Source organism: Watersipora subatra, chromosome 2 (assembly GCF_963576615.1).
Source record: "Watersipora subatra chromosome 2, tzWatSuba1.1, whole genome shotgun sequence".
NCBI classification, from domain to species: Eukaryota; Metazoa; Bryozoa; class Gymnolaemata; order Cheilostomatida; family Watersiporidae; genus Watersipora; species Watersipora subatra.
In genome coordinates this window covers 61,902,554-61,923,120 of record NC_088709.1, presented here as the reverse complement: position 1 = coordinate 61,923,120, position 20,567 = coordinate 61,902,554, and the positions used below count along the sequence as shown (strand labels likewise).

At 32.5% G+C, this 20,567-nt stretch overlaps 1 protein-coding gene across 1 annotated transcript in view; it reads right to left on the bottom strand.

Annotated features, from left to right (window-relative positions):
* LOC137388423 (fibrinogen-like protein 1) overlaps window positions 1-2,070 on the bottom strand; it is a 12,869-nt gene extending 10,799 nt beyond the window's left edge. Inside the window, exons 1-2 of the mRNA XM_068074908.1 lie at window positions 1,995-2,070; window positions 1,011-1,201 (exon numbers count right to left, since the gene is read on the bottom strand). Of these exons, the coding sequence (XP_067931009.1) occupies window positions 1,011-1,201; window positions 1,995-2,070 (267 nt within the window). The remainder of the gene's footprint in view (window positions 1-1,010; window positions 1,202-1,994) is intronic.
* Window positions 2,071-20,567: the final 18,497 nt, after the last annotated feature.

The following is a 20,567-nucleotide window of genomic DNA, read 5'->3' as shown; positions in this document are numbered from 1 at the left end:
TGTACGTGTGTATGAGTGTATGTAGTATGTGCATGTATGTATGCATGCACATGTGTATGTGCATATATGCATGCATATATGCATGTACATATGTACATATGTGTGTATGTACGTATTCACATATATGCGTAAGTATGTATGCACATATGTACATATGTATGTATGTACGCATGCACATATGCACTTGTGCACATATGTATGTATGTACGCATCTACGCATGTATGCATGTGTGCAGGTATTCATATATGCATGTATGCTTATATGCATATACACATTTATTCATGCTTGTATGCATGAATGGATGTACATGTATGTATATGTATTTGCGTAAACGTCTACACATGTATTCATGTATGCGGGTATGCGGGTATGTGTGTATGCGTGCGTGCAGGTTTGCAGGTTCATAGGTATGCATGTATGCATGTTTGCACGTTTGCACATATGCCCGTACGCATGTATGCACATATGCACAAATGTGTGCATGCATATATATATGTATGCCTATTTGGGTGTATGCATGTATAATTAATGTATGTGTGTTTGTGTGTATGAATTTAAGCACATATGCTTGTATTTGTGTATGCATGTATGAACGTATTCATGTATCCATATATGAATGCATGTATGTCTGCGTGTATACATGTATGCAAGTATGAATGTATAGTTGTGCAGATGTATGAACGTACATATGTATTAAGGTACAAACGCGCAGATGTATGGAAGTAAATGTATGTATGTCAGCAATTTTGTTAAACAAATATGTACAAACCAATGAATGTATGTCTGTGTGTATGTTTGTTTATTTATATTTACGTTTATAATAGCGTACATATAAAGTACATGGTGAAATTAGCGTTTTTCGTTATTTAGCCGCCTCTATCATGCATAATAGTTATTAGGTAGCAGGTATTTTACATATCATTAGATTTAAAATTAATTGAAAAATATTTGGCTCTTTATCCATAAACAGGTTGTTCTGTAACTGATGTCATAATATGTTCATACGTACCTCTGTGGCGCTTTGTGCAGCACCAGGTTTTCTTTTTCCGATGTAGGTCAGCCCAGTCTCTGTACCAGTAGCGTGGGCATGCAAAGTTGAAGAAAATAAATGACATTCTCCAGATGCACTGATTCTCACAGCTGACAGGCAGATCGAGCTTGCAGTGCACAGGTTCACACAGTATGATAGAGAAAAACTTCCTATATAAATAAGAAGAACATATTAATATATGCCTTTATACATGCTACTAAATCTTTGTTTTCCATTTCAAAGTAATCTAAGTATCTCTTTAGAAAAAATTACTTCAGACTAGTCTGACCATGTATGCATTGAATTTGCAGATGAATTGCATGTAAAGATTATTGGCTAAAATTCAATATAAGCCTAATCTATATATATATTTCTCAATGTCCATGTGTCCATGTGTTGGAAATCCAGCTATAGATCTTAAAATCTTGAAACAAATATTCTGTACCGAAAAGGATTTGATCCCGGACCAAGCCGTTCACAAGTCTTACACCTAGCCCACTGGACTATAGAAATCAAATTGCTAACCCGCCAATACAAGGCCTTATATCAGAGCAATACCTTTACTACAGCAACCGCTTTACGAATGACGCGGGTCATAGCATAATGTCATGATAAGCTGTTCGCTCAAATTATTTAACTGCCTAATAGCAAAACTCTCACTACTTCTTATTGTTTATAAGACAAAAAACTTTTCTCATCATATGTAGTTTGAAAGCTAGAATGGCAAATGTTGTAATATGTTAAACACAAATCAATTTTCTGTCCAAATACTCCTCTATTACACGGGCAACGCCAGGTGGCACAGCTAGTATAATTATGTAAGATGCAACAGCCCTTAAAAGTTTTTGATGAACAAAAAATGGCAATGAAGTAAACATATCTGTATTTTATGTTATATTTGAATTAAAAGTAGAACACGTTCAAATTACTAATAGTTTGAGATAGTTAATAGCTAATAGTTACCTGCTGCCTCAAAACTATTGTGGTTGGTGAGCAGATCTTGAGAAACATCTCTGATGATGTCATATAGCTCATCCATTGCCACTAGAGTACTGCATATGATGACAACCAGTAGAATAAAGTGGGAATACATCGAAAGAAACTTCATGCTGGCTTGCTGGAGACAGCATAGATGAACCGTAAAAACCTTCTATTTAAGTGGCGGGTTTGTCAAAACTAGAAATCAATGGTATTGCATCAGCGACTCGCTTCATCTCTTGTAATTAAAACTAGATCCTTACAACATTTACTTTTATGTTACAGCAGTCATACTTTGACAGAAAATATAAAATAGATTTCCAATACTTTTAATTTCAGGATGACAAACTGTAATCAGTAATGTATCTTACCCGTGTCTGCAGATTAATTAAAACGTTGAAAATGTGTTTTACATTAATGACTAGCTTTGAAGTCTGTCAACAATATCATCAGTTGCCGGCACTGACTCTCCTCAGTAGTTCTTTCTAAGTTGAAGCTCTCAAGCTGATTATTTCTGCTGGCTATAGCGTCATCTAATTCAAACTGCAAGCGCTTAAAGTCTTATTGATGTTTTTGGGTTATGGATTACAGAAGACGATTTTTAAAAAGCTGTTTACAAGTAAGCGTATATTTGCAATACTAAAAGACTCATTGAGTGTCACGGTAAAACATCATTTCTCATGTAATGCACCATGTAAACCACTGATTAGGAACATAATGTTTGTATCTTTATATCATCATGTTTTATTGTTCATCAGTATATTGATCTAATACATGCATATGGATTAAATGATGTTATTGAGGCCATGTTTTTTATTACCTACTACACTTTTAAAGGGGGCTCACAGAGCGTAAAACAGTAATAGTTCATCTTGGACAGGCATCATATAAATGCGCAGCAGGAGAACTTTCAAATATTGTTCCTCTTTTTTTACCCTTCTGATTTTCGAAAGGATTTTAAAGCTACAGTTACAATGTCAACTCAATGGGTCTAACAGTGTTAAACTTGATGCGTACATATCTCAAATCATTTAACTTTTTAGTACTTAGGTATTTACCTGTTAGGATGTCAAAACAAAAATTATTGTAATCCAAGAAAAAAATATGGTTATCAGTTCAACCATTAATTAAATCAGTTTGGAGGTTGTATGTTTTTCACAAACTAGGTAATACAAACAAAGAAGGTATTTTAAGTTATGGTTAAATACATGCTATTAAACAAATTCCATAACATAGCATTACATAATGAAATTTTGATAATGAACAGGTAATGATACTTCATAATGAACGGATAACCACTAACATAAACTCAACCACTACGCACCCTAAAATTTGAATACACTACCTTTTGCTTATTTATAGGTCACCGCTTTATTGTCAGAGCTCAACGCAAGCTGTTTTTGATGAGCAAATGTATCTCCGAGTATTTTAGACTACCCCAGTCTATTGCGCATCCTGTCTGTGCTCTGTGTAACATAGAAAACTACATTGGTCTTAATCATTGTAATCCTTTTAGCTCTAGGCACCTGCTTGCATCTAGCCATTGCACTTATGATCATTTTTGAATAACTTCAGGAATAGTGATAAGTTTGTTTCTATTAGATTGTTCACACTGCTGATACTGTTATGACAACTGATAGATGATTGGCCTCACTTATTTAGTTACTTTGTAAATTTGTAACTATAACTAGTACAAGTGGTACTATGGAAGTAGCTGATATACACAACACATTTTTATTCTACTAAAATACTAATCCAAAATTGTATCTCTTCCATAAAAGCTCAATGATGTAATCAATGTAATAAATTTGAGAGAACCAATTTTAAGCCAAACAATCTGTCTTAATTTAAGTAGAATGATATTGGGTTTAGAATACTATACTCTTGTGTATGTTACCAAACTTCAAATAGATAATATTTTTCAATATTTTGGATACTAAAGAATATGACCTAAAACACTAACTGCTGATGCAGATACTAAAATAACTATAATGTTTCACCTTTGAAATTGGGCAGCCCTATTTTTGCTAGCTAAAAACGCTATGAAAAGTTAGTTTTCCACAAAGTGGCAGTTTTTGGTTTTATTGTTGTTTAGTATGTATGCACACTGACTACTTGTCACCAGAAACTTTTATAAGCAAATCAGATAGTGGAATAATTTGAAGCATTATAAAACACCTAATAATAGGAAACACCTGATTTACTATGATCTATATTATATTAAACGTGCTTTCTAGCAGCAATAATTAAACATTAATTTGTGTGGTGAGTATTGGAATTCTTACATAACAGTATACATTATCATAGGTATACACTACCAACATACAAATCAAGGAGATTATTATTACTGTTTATAGCTATTCGTATGTATAACTGTTGACTTATTTCTTCTATTCATTTTTATATAGGAGTTTAATACTAAGTAATACGATACAAACTATTTATAACTTTTATGAACTTATTTCTTTTTTCACATAATACTTTATTAAACTTGAGGTTCCATTACGTATCGCTATACATGTAAAACTTGTGGCATGGTAATACCAGTGCAAGTATCACATGTAATACATCTCTATTAACGAAGTTATATGGCTGTCAGAACAAAAAACATTGGCGAGTAGAATAAATAAACATTATAGCTTGAATCAGATCAAATGGTTTACTAACGTGATTCCATATTCTAGTATCCCATATAGAAGAATTATTTCTAAACTACTCTTGTTAACATTGTAATCAACTTTTATTAGTTTCTGTGATTGAATTTCTAGTTAATGCAATAAAGAGTCAATATTACATAATTTGTTTGAATGCAAGTTAAAAGCAAAGTGAACAAATGTATTTCATTGGTATATCTTAAGCTGAAAACCTGTCATATATGTCAATAACTGAGTGTATTTTACATAATTGCTTAATATGATGATTTTAAGTAAGTATCAAATTTTTATTGGTTTTTAATTGCAGTAAAAAGCACAATTGATTACCTTTGCTACAATTTGTGCAAAACTATATTTTTTGAATTATAAGTAGAATAATTTTACAAAACAATTACCATATATAGCTCTTACTGCAGTTGACACAGGCTGACTTCCTTGAACCTTTGTATCTTCGTATATCACATTGCAATGCACAAAAATTACTGATTGCTGTGAAAAATAGTAGCACCTGAAAAAAATTATTTTTCAAAGAAGAAAAAACACAGACTATCACTATTACACCTCGGCATGATATCTGAATGATATCATCAAGTGGAAACTTGCAAACACATTGACAATTACATGTACTTGTCATGGAGATAGTGAACGATGAACTTAAAATGAATGAAGAGTTAGTCTACATATAAATGATGGCATAACGTGATGTAACAACTGCTATTGGGTGGCTGTAAAAACGGAAAAGGTTTGCATGACATAGCATTGCTAACATTGCATTACAAACTGCTTCAGTAAATCTTTTCTCCTATGATTCACTTGAGCAGTTTTTAGCTAGTTTATTTTTTGACCGAGCCAAATCTTAAACTACCTATTTTAATAGGTTACTTTCAAGTTAGTTAATTTTGTGTCTCTCTTTCTGGCTTCAGGTTTATGACCCATTAGGAACAATATATGATTATTAGCATGAAAAGGTAAGAAGTGAGAGAAAAAAATTCCAATGGTACTCCAAGTCTCTTTGCAGTTGTGTCCTCTTTTAAAAACAGTGTTCCTAAAAACATGTGTTAATGTCTGCAGTTAACACATGAAAGCGAAGAGAAGGTTTTCAATTCTTTTAAAATTTTAAATGGAGATGAAAACAAAATGGGTGCATGTTTAGGACATAATTTTATTAATTATGTATGATTTGAAAACATATTTTCTGTTTGCTTGACCCAAACAAGTCGAATTTAAATCAATCCAAAATTGTTTGGCTCAACCAACCATAAGGTGTTGTAATATACCAATGAAGCTCATTGTTCAACACATTAGGTGACAGCTTACTAAAGCCGTCACCTTCCATAAGCTGGTAAGGGCATTAGAACATGCCGTCATCCAGCTTGTAGAAGGTACTAAATGTTAGCGATACAAATTAACTTACCGCTTGATCTACTGCTTGATCTTACTGCACAATACTTTTGGTGGTGGTAAAATGAAATCACTTATGCCTAAAAAAACTGGAAAACTCCATTTTTTATCCACTTTTTACATTTATTTAACCAAATTAATTCAATTAGACTAAATTTAAAAGGTTGTTCTAATATTTCATGGTGGTATTACCACTGATACTAATTATTTTATTAGTACATTGTTTACTACTAATATATGTTATGTTGACTCTGTTACTTGTTAAATACTAAACTGACTGGCACACAAACAACACATATCAAATATGGATGTTTCTAAGATCAAGACAAATCCAATTAAATTCATTAATTTTATTCTTGAAAATAAAGTCAAAACAAAAAGTGTGAATTTTCAAAATTGTTTCAAAATAAAAAGAAACAAAGAAGATTAGTGTACATTTTGAATGATTTTTTGAACAATATGTAACAATATGTAACAATGGATAATTTGTAAACATGCATGACATATTTTTAATAGTACAATTAAATGTAGATACCTCCTTCATAAAGTTTCGTCAATTTACTATTAAAAAGAGATTGAGAGTGATTACTTTATAACATGCTGGACCTTTGCCATATTCGTAACTATAATAAGAACTGTTTTTATTTGTTTGTCCAAAGCTGTGTTTTAATTTTAGAAAACAAACTACATCATCCAACATTCGAACCTACAACATTAATGTTTGCCAATTGGCAAACCACATGTGCTAACCGCTTGTCTTTCTGCCCTTTAGAATAATTGCACAGAAAATTATTGCACAAGAAGATGTTTCATGATGCACTAGACTGCTAGAGTACCGGTAGGTATAATATATTTCAGAAATTGTTGTCTGACACCTTTTTGTTTCAGCTCTCATCATGTTACCTAAGAGTTATAACAAATATTGCCTTGTTTCACAATGGTTCTCCAATTTTAATAAAAATTAACTCAATTAATTTATTTGCAGCAAACCGAAATGCTAAAATTATGAGCCAGCACAAATGATTTTTGAGCTGATAACCCAGATGAGGAAAAAGGCTGCCTATAGCTGATGTAGTGTACAAGAAAAACTCTTTTCCAGAGCCAATGATACATACTGCTAAAAGCTGTGCCCTAAAACAGCTCTAAAAATATGAAAAGATGACCATTTTCTAAAAGAATATGTTTCACTGTAAAAGTTTTAGTTAATAATAGTTTAAAAAGAAGTTTTCAATTATTTTCAATCAAGTTTTCAGCTTGATTAAATTAAGCAAAAATTATGAACACTTGAGATGTATCATAGAAGAAACTTGAGATGTTATTAAAATGGAATTATACAAAGCAGAGTTCATTGTGAATAGAGTGATGGCTCCTATAGATTTGAGGCTTTCATTATAGTAAAGATTTCTGTCAGCTGATGACTAGTGCTCTGAAATACTGTGACACATCAAGAAGGGGGCTCACTTTCAAGTTGCTAAGTACACTTAACCTTAAAAATCTCCATAAAATTGTGTTACCATCCAGCCATTCATATTACATGTACTAAATTATAAAAAGTAATAAGTGCATATGCATTGGCTGAAACTTCTTGCATGATAGATAGAACAAATTGTGTAGACTAAGCTGATGTCCTTGATCACACTTTTGTAATAGAAGCTCTGTTTGGCTACCAAACTGCAGTTAGATGCTCAAAATACCTCCTTCGTGTATTTGAAGGTCAACGTTGCTACTTGTTCTGATAACTTAGAGAGTGCTGCCACCAGTGACATGAATAACACATGTCAACAAAAATAAAAGTGCCATGTGTTTTGCACATGCACATGAGTATAAACATACCTTTGTTATGGTAAAGTAGTTAAGGTGACAGAACGTTAACAAATTCGAGTTTATGTCTCAATTTTCACTTGATTTGCCAGCGCAATGCATAGTTTACTAGCATCGGTGTATGTTGAGACAGCAGTGGTCTACTCAATAAGTTTCACGAGCAAGTTCTTTGGAGTATATAGCCTGGCCTTATGAATTTTAATGATATGCTCAACTTTTAATTCTTTGGCTTGATGGCTGAGTTTATGCGAACATAATGAAATAGACTTACTCAATCAGTAATAAATAGTGCCAATGAATTCATAGTAGGCGGGGAATTATGTCAGAGAGAAGTAAAGCTGGTTGAACAACAAGTGGCTTTACCTGAACAAGATGGCTTGTCAAGGAAACTGTGACTTGACTAGGAGAGGGTGACTAGCCATCCAGAAAGTAGCTAGACAAACAAGGAGATACGGGATATGTGAGTTTTTGTTTTTTCTAACATTCCAACATCCTTTTCAATCTAGTCTAAAATATAACTATTAATTCTTAAATACATACAGTTTATATAGTACTTTATTGGCAATAATTTCATTTCACAAATTAAAAAAAATTTCAAATTAGGCCATACAACAATAGTAAAACTAAAAAAGGAGGAAAAAAGCAACAGTTAGCCATTAAAAATGAATAAATAGTCTGACAAATAGTGTTTAAAATGCCTTTCTATGCTAATAGAATGGATATTTGGTGGAAGATTGTTAAAGCAGCTGGCAATGACATTTTCAAAATGATTGTTAGTGATTGTATGCAATTTGTTCACATCACGTAAATTGAAATGAGTTGAGAACCTGTGATTATCATGTAAAAACGAGGACACAAACCATAAAAAAATCTTGAAACATTGAATTGAAGTAAAATAAATATTTAGCATAGGCAGAGTAAGAAGACGCAAAGATTTGGAAAGATCATTCATTGGAATAATATATTTAGTTTGATTGGCATTTACTTATGCACTTGTAGACTTAAATTTTTAGGCGATGGCAATATGGCAGTACCCAAGCAGAACTACACTGTAGTTTTAAGGTTATTATAGAGTTTACTTCTGTGTAATGGTACGAGGTTCAATCATCAGTAATAATGACGTCACTAGAAATATCAGAATGCTTCAATGCATCAATTACATCAGAAATAGGGAGGAGCGGTAGTCTACTGATCATTGTACAATAGTTCTTTGGTTGCTTATGGTCAGTGATTCCAGGCTAACTACTACTTACATGTACTACTTGGTCAGTGACAATTACTATCACTATAATTTATCAAATAGTATAAAACTGAAATTTGAAATGAAATTTGCCCTGGTTAGGGGCAAACAATTCCCACTTCGGTAGTTGGGGTCCTTTTCCCAGGGATTTTTTAATCTTGTTGTCTTACGAGCCTACACTAAAGATTCAGTAGCAATAACCAAAGAACAACGCCACAATTAAGATCAAGACAAGTTGAATTATTATTGAGCAACATATAGATATATCATATAAACGTAAGCTTACCAGGGTTACCGTTAATACAAAATATCGTAAAGGAAATTCGTCAAGGCAATTAAATCACCAAAACACAGTATATAGCAAAAGAGTGAATAAATATACTTCCTGTCACAAAAATAAATGTTTCCTAGCTCTGCCAATTCAAAAGTGTCTAAATCCTACACACAACCAATCTGTCCTAGCGTTTGCAAAACTTTCTTAAAAAAGCTAGCCTTAATGCATAAGCAGACTACTGCGGGGACAGGGCAGCTAATCAGTAATTGTTGGTTTATGGCAAGCAAGCCCCAGAACCAAATCTCACTGACTCACTAAATCCGAAAATCTATAACAAACTTTTGTATAAATTTATCATCATGAGTTTTCAGTTGTTGGATCAAGTTGGCTATTTTCTTGGTGTCAAATCTTATTACCTAACATATTTTTAAATATCACCCAGCAGTTTTATCATATTTAGAAATGTGAGCAGACCGTTTTAAAAGACAAAGAGAAGACAAGTCCAAGTTTGCTTTGCTCTATAAATTCAACCATTTCAAGAATGCCAAATCTTATTGTTTGAGAACATTGTTTAATTTTGCAAGCAATTGTTATATATTTTCAAGTTTTTTATCAAACCTAATGATGAGGGCACACCACTTCAATAAACAAAGAGAAGATCAATCCAAATTTGCTGTTGCATTAACTTGAAAGAGAAAATTATGGTTATACGGTAAAATAATAGAGTGAGTTGTTTTACTAGTTGTAAGTTTTTTGACCATATTTAATCATAGCCCTTCTATATTCAGGCTAACTTAATCTACAGCCCTGACAAACTCACAGGTACAAAACCAAACTTGTTCTTATTTACACTAAATATAATAGTCCTTTATAGTAGTAAAAATAAATTTCATGGCTATTAAATTTGTTGGTCCGTTGTTATTGCGAAAGTCTTCATATTACTATTTAATTTTTACCCAACATATTTTACATGTTTGTTGTTTTTTTATAGGCTGCTAAATTAGTTGCAGAACAGCGCTAAAAACAAAGGCTTTTGCTGCAGTAAAATGTGAAATTAAGCATCGAATAATGAAATCAATCAGAAAGTGAGTCCTAATATTTTTGTTTGAGAATTTTAATGATAGACATATTTGTAGTCTTAACGTGATATTTTAGTCATAGACCTATTCCTAGTCTTAGCTTTAAGGCTTTAATCATAACAAGATTTTGCAAAGTTTGGACGATAAGCTTGGTGCTGTAAAGCTTTAGATGACTAGCCTTAGACCTTAACCTTAGGCTATTACTTGTTAATATTATCATTACATAGCCCTATTCATAGGCTTAGTCAGATACCTATTTATTAGCCTTTTAATGGTAACCACTGTTATTTGATTAACCTACCAATTAGTGGTAGGCTTTTGTAATAAATTGTTATATGCCTTTAGTTTTAGGTTTGTAGCCATAGATCTAACTGTTGGTCTACAACTTTAGGCTTTTAGTCAACTTTAGAACTTTTAGAACTATTTATCAGATTTTAGCATTCATTGTTTAGAAGGTCTTATAAATGACTTTGGATTCAACTCGATGATTTGGATTCAAAAAATTTTGTTACATTTTCAAAAAAACTTCTCTACACAAAATAAAGTTTTATCCTGCATAAAATGATTGGCTGGATGTTCCGTGTAAGGAAGATGAAAACTCATGTTTTTTCAGGGTATATTTTATAACACTTAATAGAATGAATAATGTTTTCTTACACATTTATGTAGGATATAACTTTATGCAAAGTTGCATGAAGCTTTAACTGGTCATTATGTGAGCTACGTAGATGAAAGATAAGCAGGAAAAACTAGCATATCTACAAACAGTAAAAACTTGTAAACAAATAAGCCTAACATCCACAAGAAACATCAGTAATTTTCCTTGAAATATGAAAAGAAGACTTTGACCAAATTGTTTCTTTTGGCTTAACTATCCAAATTATAAACCTATATTTTGTTGCTTGCCAAGTGCCAAGCTTTTGAAAAATATGATATTTTGATGAAAAGGAATGATTCAAAAACCTTTGGTTGAAGAATTTTCTTCTGTGTTTGTCGAGGGCTGTACAGACATTTACTCAAAAATTGAATATTAGGCTACTGCATGCCAATTTGTTTGCTAAAAGGATACATTTGTAAATTGTCTACTTTTAGCTAGGCACGTTATAGCCCGATGGCAAGAAAGTTGCAAGAACTAATTTAATAGCTAATAATAATATAATTTATTTAATAATTTAACTTACTTCTACAAAAAAATGGATAGAGATAGGTTACCCGTTCAGTTTTCAAAATAACCAAGTCTCCTCTTTCAAATGGTATAAAATTCAGATAGAGGTTTATATTATTTACATGTGTACATGTGTCTCAAAGAAGGTAGTTTTAGAAAACTTTTGACTTTCAAAAACTTTTACTTGCGGAAACAAAGTTAGAATTTCACAGTAAAATTTCCAAAATATAAGCAGATTTGCTAAAATTATGATTTAGCTACATAAAATACACAGCTATAAATAATATATTTATAAATAACCATTAATCATGAACGTAAAAATCATGAAACTCCAATTTAGAACTTTTCCTCGCACAAGTATCATCCTTCAAACCAAAACATGTCTAAACGACATGCCAGTGTAACTCAAATAATCTGTCATAAACATGTTTCAAATAATAAACACATGTTCAATAACTGATCCTAATTTTTCCGATATATAGACAGCTCTAAGAATCAATATGATTCTATTGAAAGTGGATGATAACTCTAGTCTGACTACGGCTGACTGCCTAAAAATGCATTTTATTTGAGCATAACAATTCAAATTGGCAGAATTAAAAAATAATAAAAACTTTGAAACGTTAAAATTAATGTTTTTATTTGATTCATGCAGACTTTCATTGTCTTACCACTTCTAAATCTGCATATTCACTTCTAGAGTTAAAAAATGTTGATCGCAAATGAGAACATTTAAAATATCCTCGATGATTTCCGGTTTAGGTTGACGCAAGCCTCAGATAAGTATTTTAGATATAGCTTTTACAAAGATGTCATTGTACCATGTTTGCAAGTTTTTCTGATTAGCCAGAAATTTCTCTTTCAAACTAATTGAAATTTTTCTTTTATAACTTAAAAATAACTGCACATGGAATGTGGTAAATTTCCAAGGCGAGATAACTTGTGTTGGTAGCCTAGCTACGATATATTCTGCGAGTCAACTCGAGGATGGTTGCGAACGAGTTGAAAGCTAAAAGATGAACAGTTAAAAAGTGGTCATAATTTAGAATCCCATATTTTGACAATGTAATCAACTCGCCATGGTTATTTCAACACAAGATTTTAGCATGTGAAATCAAAAGCCAGTAAAAGGCTCCATATAAATCTGATATATATATATATAAGCTGATATAAAGTTGATATTGCTTCAGTATTTAGTTAATTTGTACCAAACAGTAATGTAAGCTTATATGTTCGTGTTGTATATGTATAAGGTAAGTATATGTAATTGTATATGTAAATGTATTTGTATATGTATATGCATATGTATATGTATGCGTATGCGTATGCGTATGCGTATGCGTATGCGTATGCGTATGCGTATGCGTATGCGTATGCGTATATGTATATGTATATGTAAACTGCCAACTGCAAACGGTAACAAACTTACCAATGGGTGCATTGAATTTTTGTGCAGCAACGTTAAACATAGTCATACAATGGCAATAAAATTTTATATTTAAATTGAAAGAAATAAATTGAAAGCACCAAAAAATGGCAAAGCAAATCATTTGCCAAAGGCTATAATATCACAGCTGGTTAATTGCAAGCAATACTATCTTAACGGGTGGATCTATTTCTTTGTTTCTCAATGCATATTTATTTACAATGTCTTAATCAGTTAGCAGATTTATGGCATTCAAAAATTTTTTTCCATTCTGTCTCAAGAAAATATATCTTTATATATACAAATATATTACAAAGCTGAAATCTACAGCCTGATGATTGCACAACAAGAAACTGACAGTAGCCAGAAAAAGATATGTACACTATCTAATTCTCTACTAAATTATACTGCTCCGTTCTATGTTGAACACTCTGACCTGAGTTCTTGGTATGATAAACTTCAATAAATATATTTTTCTATATATTATATATATTTTGTATATTGAATTCGTATGTTATATACGTATTTGTGTATACATTTGTTTGTATATTCATATATATAATTTTTCGTTCTTGTGGAGCAGCAGTTTTCTTAACAATACCACATTTGTTTAACATCAATTTCTCAGAAATATTTCATGGGTTCCTGCAGATGCATAAAATAAACTATGTAATATTGACTACAATTTATTGAGCAAAACACCATTTGCATACAAATGAAAGAAAAATCGGTTTTTGCATTTTGCGGGATAATGACCTAAACCATTTCAAGGGAAAACTATCAAAATTTCCAGGCTACACTCACTAAAAAAAGTGTTATAATTTTCCGATGAGCTTAACCTTTACAAGTCATGTTTGAAACCTTTATTAGACCCTAATAAGCCTCATAAAACATAAAATTTGCCAAATTACAGACTAAAAGTCTTTATAGATGGGAATCCATAAATGTACTTCTAAGAAGCGCAGAAACATAAAATAGTTTCATATTCTTTATTTAGTTTTTTATATCAAACATTTAAAGAAATGATTTTCAGTGTAGATTTGATGATCAACTGATTTAGTTTATTAACTTCAACTGACTCAACAGATTTTAGTTGAAAAATAATTTTCTGAAGTAAAAGTATCAAGTTATGATTGATTTACTGTTCCTCAACAATTTTACGAATCGTTACAGAACTATCACAGAAAGATTAGCTATTGACACTCACAGCCTAGAGTTATGTGAAGGTTTACAATCAGCTGAATGCAAAATTGATAACAAATTTACTATTTCTGATTCTTTTGCTGCCGCAAAGTGCACATCTTAAACATTTTCTTTGCATCTGATTGTTTATGTGTATCTGTTGATTAATTTTAGGAATTAGGTTCTAATCAAAGCTAACTTTCTGCTCCTCTGATGTTGTAGATCAATTATACATGTCAATTTAGTTGGTGAAAAATCTAATGCCAAAACTTAGGGTTTCATGGCCCTGAAGAGGCTGAAGTTATTCTCGTTAGTAAGTGAGGCCCGTAATTTCCTTTGACTTTCAGTAGCCTGAATATATGGTAATAAAATAGTATTTATCTGCATCTTTGTGAGAAATTTTGGCATAGTTTCAGCTAAGAAAGAGATGATTTTAGAAAATTTTTGCATATTGTGTGCAATCTGAAATATATGGAAGCAAAGATTTTAAGTTTATTTAAAAAAAAATGGAAAAAAAATGTAAACTCATGAAGACCCATTGACAGAAGATCAGCAGCTGAATTCTGATCATTTTCCAGGATCGTATATTAATGGTTTGACAAAAACAAGTTTATTTTTAGGGAATTAGATTTTCTTTGTGTTAAACAAATAGGAATTGTCATAATTAAATGTAAAGTTACTTAAAACTAAAATGTTAGCTTTTTGCTAGTAAGTTGCTATATATTACTCAGCTGTTTTTGAATAAACACAATTCTGTCAGTGTCCAACCATGTCGAACTGATCCTGCCTAACTTCGAGTCACTTTATCAAATATTTTTGTACTACGAGCAGCTATTACTATTAATTTACGAATCGTTACAGTACTATTATAGTACTGTAACAATTTGTAATATACAAGTATAACAAGTACTACAATAGTACTTTTTAATTTAATTTTAAAATTTGGATTTTGTGCTAGATATATGTACTACTTCCTGTTAAATGCATTATCTAAATGGCAGCATATTTTAAAATCTCCTAATTCCTGAACGTTACCTGTTTTATGTTTGAAATTAAAACTTTAGGTTTGAATTTTCATGTCAGTTTTGATATACATGTATATGTGAAAGCTGTTAAGAATTTGAACAATTACCAGTAGCAAACTTTGTTAGATTCAATGATTTTTTGATAATTTCCTATAATTTTGTCAGTAGTTGAGATCATTGTTTTTATTGTTGTATGTTATTCACAAACGGCAGCTTTATGACTCATTCTTGTGTAACAGTTTTACGTAAAAATCACCTGAAAACATTTTCTCAATTGTTTGTGGAGGACCTCTTCATTGACCGAGAGATGTAAGTTCTACTACGCTGATCAAATGTTAACTCAAACTTCATCCAAAAGATCGCCTATACAATAACGCAATCAATTTTTCATTTGTGATAAATGATAGGATCTCTATTTACCTTTGGCAACAATGCATACTTTTCATATGAAACCAAAAATTATTTTGGAAGATCCATAAAGTTTTAACATAGTGTAAGTAGCAAATGCAGTGGTAGCTGAACAATGTTTGACTCTCAGTCTACAATATCTAAGTATTTTACTAACTCTGCAAGGTGCAAATATTTTCCCAATTTCATGCCAACAATCATATGATTATTTTATATAGCCATTGAATTATACCAGCACCTTTTGTTCTAAATGTTTTCAAAATTATTATTTCATATCTGAAAAATGTTGCATATTAATATTATGAGAGTTATTAGTACATACATTAGGAAAAGACAACTTTCATGCTACAACTTTGTTAAAGGTAGGCCATATGTTTTCTACCAAACTGAACAATGCTTAATTAACTAAATTACTTCATGGTGTATGTGAAATATGGCTGGCTGTATTTTCATTCTATATGTTAGAGAGTTGAAAACGGGTTCTTAATTTTAGAGAACTAAAAGCTTATATTTGTCATATAAACTTGGTCAGCAGCCTCTCAAAATAAATTCTAGAGATTTATCATTCACCAACTTTGCTGATGTTTCCTAGTCACACAACCTTTACCACTATTAATCAATCAGTGACACAGTATTCAGATGCAGCAACCAGCTCTTACACAGCTTTACTAAAACTAGTTTAAGTGATACTTCATCCCATTCAACCAATGAGTCAATAACTTTGGTTAATAATGGATTCTGTGAGTTAAAAGACAGAACTTGTCTTTTTTTATTGCAACCCATGTGCAGATTTACCTGTTGGTCTACTGCCAGCCACTTTACTAAAAATTGCTGATTTTGCTGCCATACATGCATACACATTTTTTAATTTCAAAAACTATTTATAACATTTTGGTTGCTGGTAATAAAGTCATAGGCTTGTGTCTTTGGTATGTAGAATCTCTTTATTAGACTAAACGCTATGATAGCTAAAGATAAACTGCCTTCGTTATACCAAGCAAGCGTGATCAACTCGTATATGCAAGACACAGAAATAGTAAACAGCAAATAAAAACAAAATGACACTGAGTGCAACCAAGCTACATCATAAAATCTCAGCAGGGTATTACGTGCAACTAAGCCATCTCATGACATCCCATCTGTTTTCCAAACAAACATAAAGTCAAATCAAGGAAATAAAACTGGCATTGCTACAAGCAAAAAATGTCAGAATAAAACTGGGTCTGCACAACAGAAGCTTATTTGTAAACACATAAACTACATGTATGCTTTGTATTTAATGATATAGCAAACTAAAAGTGAATATAACCTGTTACTGTTTACACTGTTACTGTCTGCCTGTTACTGTCTGTTTCTAACTCTACAAGACATGTTACTGGTGTCCCTGGTATCATTGGCAACTGACGCCCTTGAATACCGCCTAGTTTTAAATAGTTCATTTTTGGACAGGTCTTGTTGCTTTCTCTGATCTTCTGATAGGTGCCGAAATAGTGGGTGCTCTTGAAGTGGTAACAGGTCCAACTGAATTTGTGTAAACACCAGCAGAATTTGTTGGAGCCACATGACTATGGATGGTGCTGGCAAGGAGTCATCTCTCTGGCATGGTCTGTGCTGACTTCGCTCTCTCAAGTCTGATTTATTGCGCCTACATGTCTTTCCATTCATATGTACATAAAAAACTCTGAGGTGTTTCAGCATGTTTTACCATCTCCCTGGCACCCATTGTCTATGGCCAGTGTTCACCCAAACCAAAAAGCCTGTTATATACTTGAATTCATTTGGCTGAGTGAATTTGTTTGTGCATAACCCTTGCTGTTTTCTGAATGCCTCTTCTATCTTTGCGAGGTCAATGTTCCGCATTTCCAACGGCTCTGCGCTGAAGTTTAAATGATCTCTAAACTGTCTGCTTTGTAAGAGTACGCAGGGTGCCGGTAAACCATTTCCTAGAGGTGTGGTTTCAAGCGCTTTGAGCACATGGCACTGTGTCAGCCCGCTCTGCTTTGTTTTCACTAGGCATAATTTTATGGTTTGTATTGTACGCTCAGCCAGCCCATTTGATCGACTGGTCTATGGGCTCACTGTGATCTGTTTTACATCTATTGACTCTAAGTATGACCTAATTTCGAAACTGATGACATATTATGCATGCACCACTCACACATGATTCTGGTCAACCAAAGTCCAAAGATTGCCTTTCCATCATGCTAATGAATTCTTTGGCAGTACATTGCTTTAACTCATAGCAGCTGGGAATTTTGAATATTGATCGATAGTCAGCAGGCAATCCTTCCCGTCCAGGTGGAATATGTTTGTACTCGGTTTTTGCATTTGGTACTGTGGTACCTCATAAGTCTCAAGTATTTTCTTGTCATTTGCTCCCATGTTCTCTTGGCAGGTGGTACAACCTTCCACTATATATGAAATCTGTCCTTGATACCCAGGACGATAAACTGCATTTGGCAAAAGCAAAAGCATGATCACCTCCACAGTAAATACAGTTCGAGATTTTATCATCGGAGAACTTATCTTTGAGGGTTGATTTCAATTTGTGGTCAGCTATTTTAAAAGATACTTCATTGACTTTGATGGGCTGATCTGACATCTTCACTATGTATGATTTGGTAGCTTCCGCACTTCTGCATATTTGGGTCGCTCGAACCAGGGTAAGCAGACCATCCTCATTTAACCACTCCTATCTCACTGCATTGTCCTTGATGCTTATTACAATGCGTCTTGCGGGGCCTTGTCCTTCTCTTCGACATGAAAGTTGCATGTGCCAATTAGTACCTGGTTAGAATTGCAAATACAATCAAAATATTTGTCTTGTTTCTGGATGCTGCAGTAAAAGCGGTATCTCTCAAATTCTTCTTTCACTCTTGGTGAAAAGTAGTCAGTGAAAGCTTTTTTGACCTTCGTTATATCTTTTTGATCATCATCAGACAGAATAAAAGTTCTGAAAACCTCTTGTCTCGGAGCACCTAGTATCGTGAGCAGTGTAGCCACTTGAATATCTTGAGCCTTCTTGCTCTTTTTCGTTGCCAGCATGTAAAAGTCATATTGCTGCAACCAGGCTGTCCAATTTTGAAAGGTTTCATTTGGATCTGTATTAATCTCTGACAAGAAAAAGTATCACTCCCTAGTTGCTTTAAACCACCATCAGCCATCGCCTTAATTGTGTCTCAGTCAGTTTCAAATAATGTTAAAAGTCAGTCTTGTTCAGTATGTACAATAAGTACATTTGACGTAGAGCACAAAATCCTGACATCATGTTATAAAGTCGTGGGTTTGTGTTGTTGGCATGTGGAAATTCTTCATTACACTCAACGCTATGATGGCTAAAGATAAACTGCCTTCGTTATATCAAGCAAGCATGATCAAATCGTATATGCAAGACACAGAAATAGCAAGCAGCAAGTAAAAACAACATGACAATGAGTGCAACCAAGTTACGTCATGAAATCTCAACAGGGAATTAAGTGCCACTAAGCCGTCTATTGACAGTTGCGTAAGTTATCTTGCCAACATGTTAAAGAACAGAACTATACAAACGAATTAAAGGTATCCACATATATATTGTGCATTTCAAAAACCATGCGAAGTTACAAATCTCTACAAAGTTATTACGATACTCTACAAAGTTCTTTACTCAGACAAAACTATTACTTTTACAGCTGTCCGAGTCAGTGCTGTAATTTTTATTATCTGAGGATTTACAAAAGTATAAATCTGATGTAACTAAGGTGTTATCAACAAAATATATTCTTTTTTTCTCTAAAACAAGATGGTTTGCAAAAGCCACATAATCATTAAAAATTTGATCATTAGAAAAAATGTACATTTTCTGCTTGAAAATGTCAGATCAAAGATCACAACTTTCTTCTCCCATATAAGCTAAATTTTGAAAGAAATGATCGAAAACTTTTTTCAATGTCATAGAAGTTCAAAATATTTTTTGTTGGGTTGTCACAAATGAATAATATTTAGTTAATACGAAGCAGTCGATAAAAGATTCCACATGAATTCGCTTAGGGCAGTAAAAGGTTTAAAGATTTAGTAACCAAAGTTCTGCTGAATGTATGATACATAACTTTTACAATACAAAATTTGGGTGCAAGCACTTTTAGGAAAACAAGTTTAGTCAGTACAAAAAAATTTCTTTTCAAGGATGAGTTGACTTTAAAAAAATTTCATACTGAACTAGAAATATAAAACTCCATATATCAATGATGTGCTATCAAGAATGAATATAGCTCTCAGTGGTGTACAGGCAGAATCCTAAGTTTCTTAGTTTATGTCTGACTTGTAAAAAGGTTTTAAAAAGCTTTAGTGCTGACTAAACACGTGATTATCTCAAAGCTATTTAGAAAACCTCTCAATTTCATTTTTATATTCTCACTTTCTTATTCTGATTCTAACTAAACTGTCAATATGTAGTTACAAACTTGCCTGTTAAATCTAATGGTTGAGAGACACAAACGATTTTATTGCAAGTGTCATGAAGAATTGCGCAAAATTATCGCTAGCATGTGCCTAAATAAACTTCAGCAACTCCTCATCAAGCAATAACATGAATTCACTCTAAAAAGGCCTATAAAGTTCTGTATCACTAAGCTCTTTGGAGTTATTAATAAAATTGGGCAAATAGAGTCCTACCTAAACAATTCTGTAAACCACTTCTGCTCTTGTTTTACGCTTATCTCACTTTTGCGAATTGCATATTACAAGAAGACAAAAAAAAGAGAAAAAAACGTTTTTTTTGTATTTTTAACAATTATATCTTACAATTTTTGTAAGAAAATTAGTTTATAACAACTCTTAGTTTTTAATATAATAAACAATTGTTTACCATTCTCAAGATGGTCAGAGTGCAAAGAATGAATAGT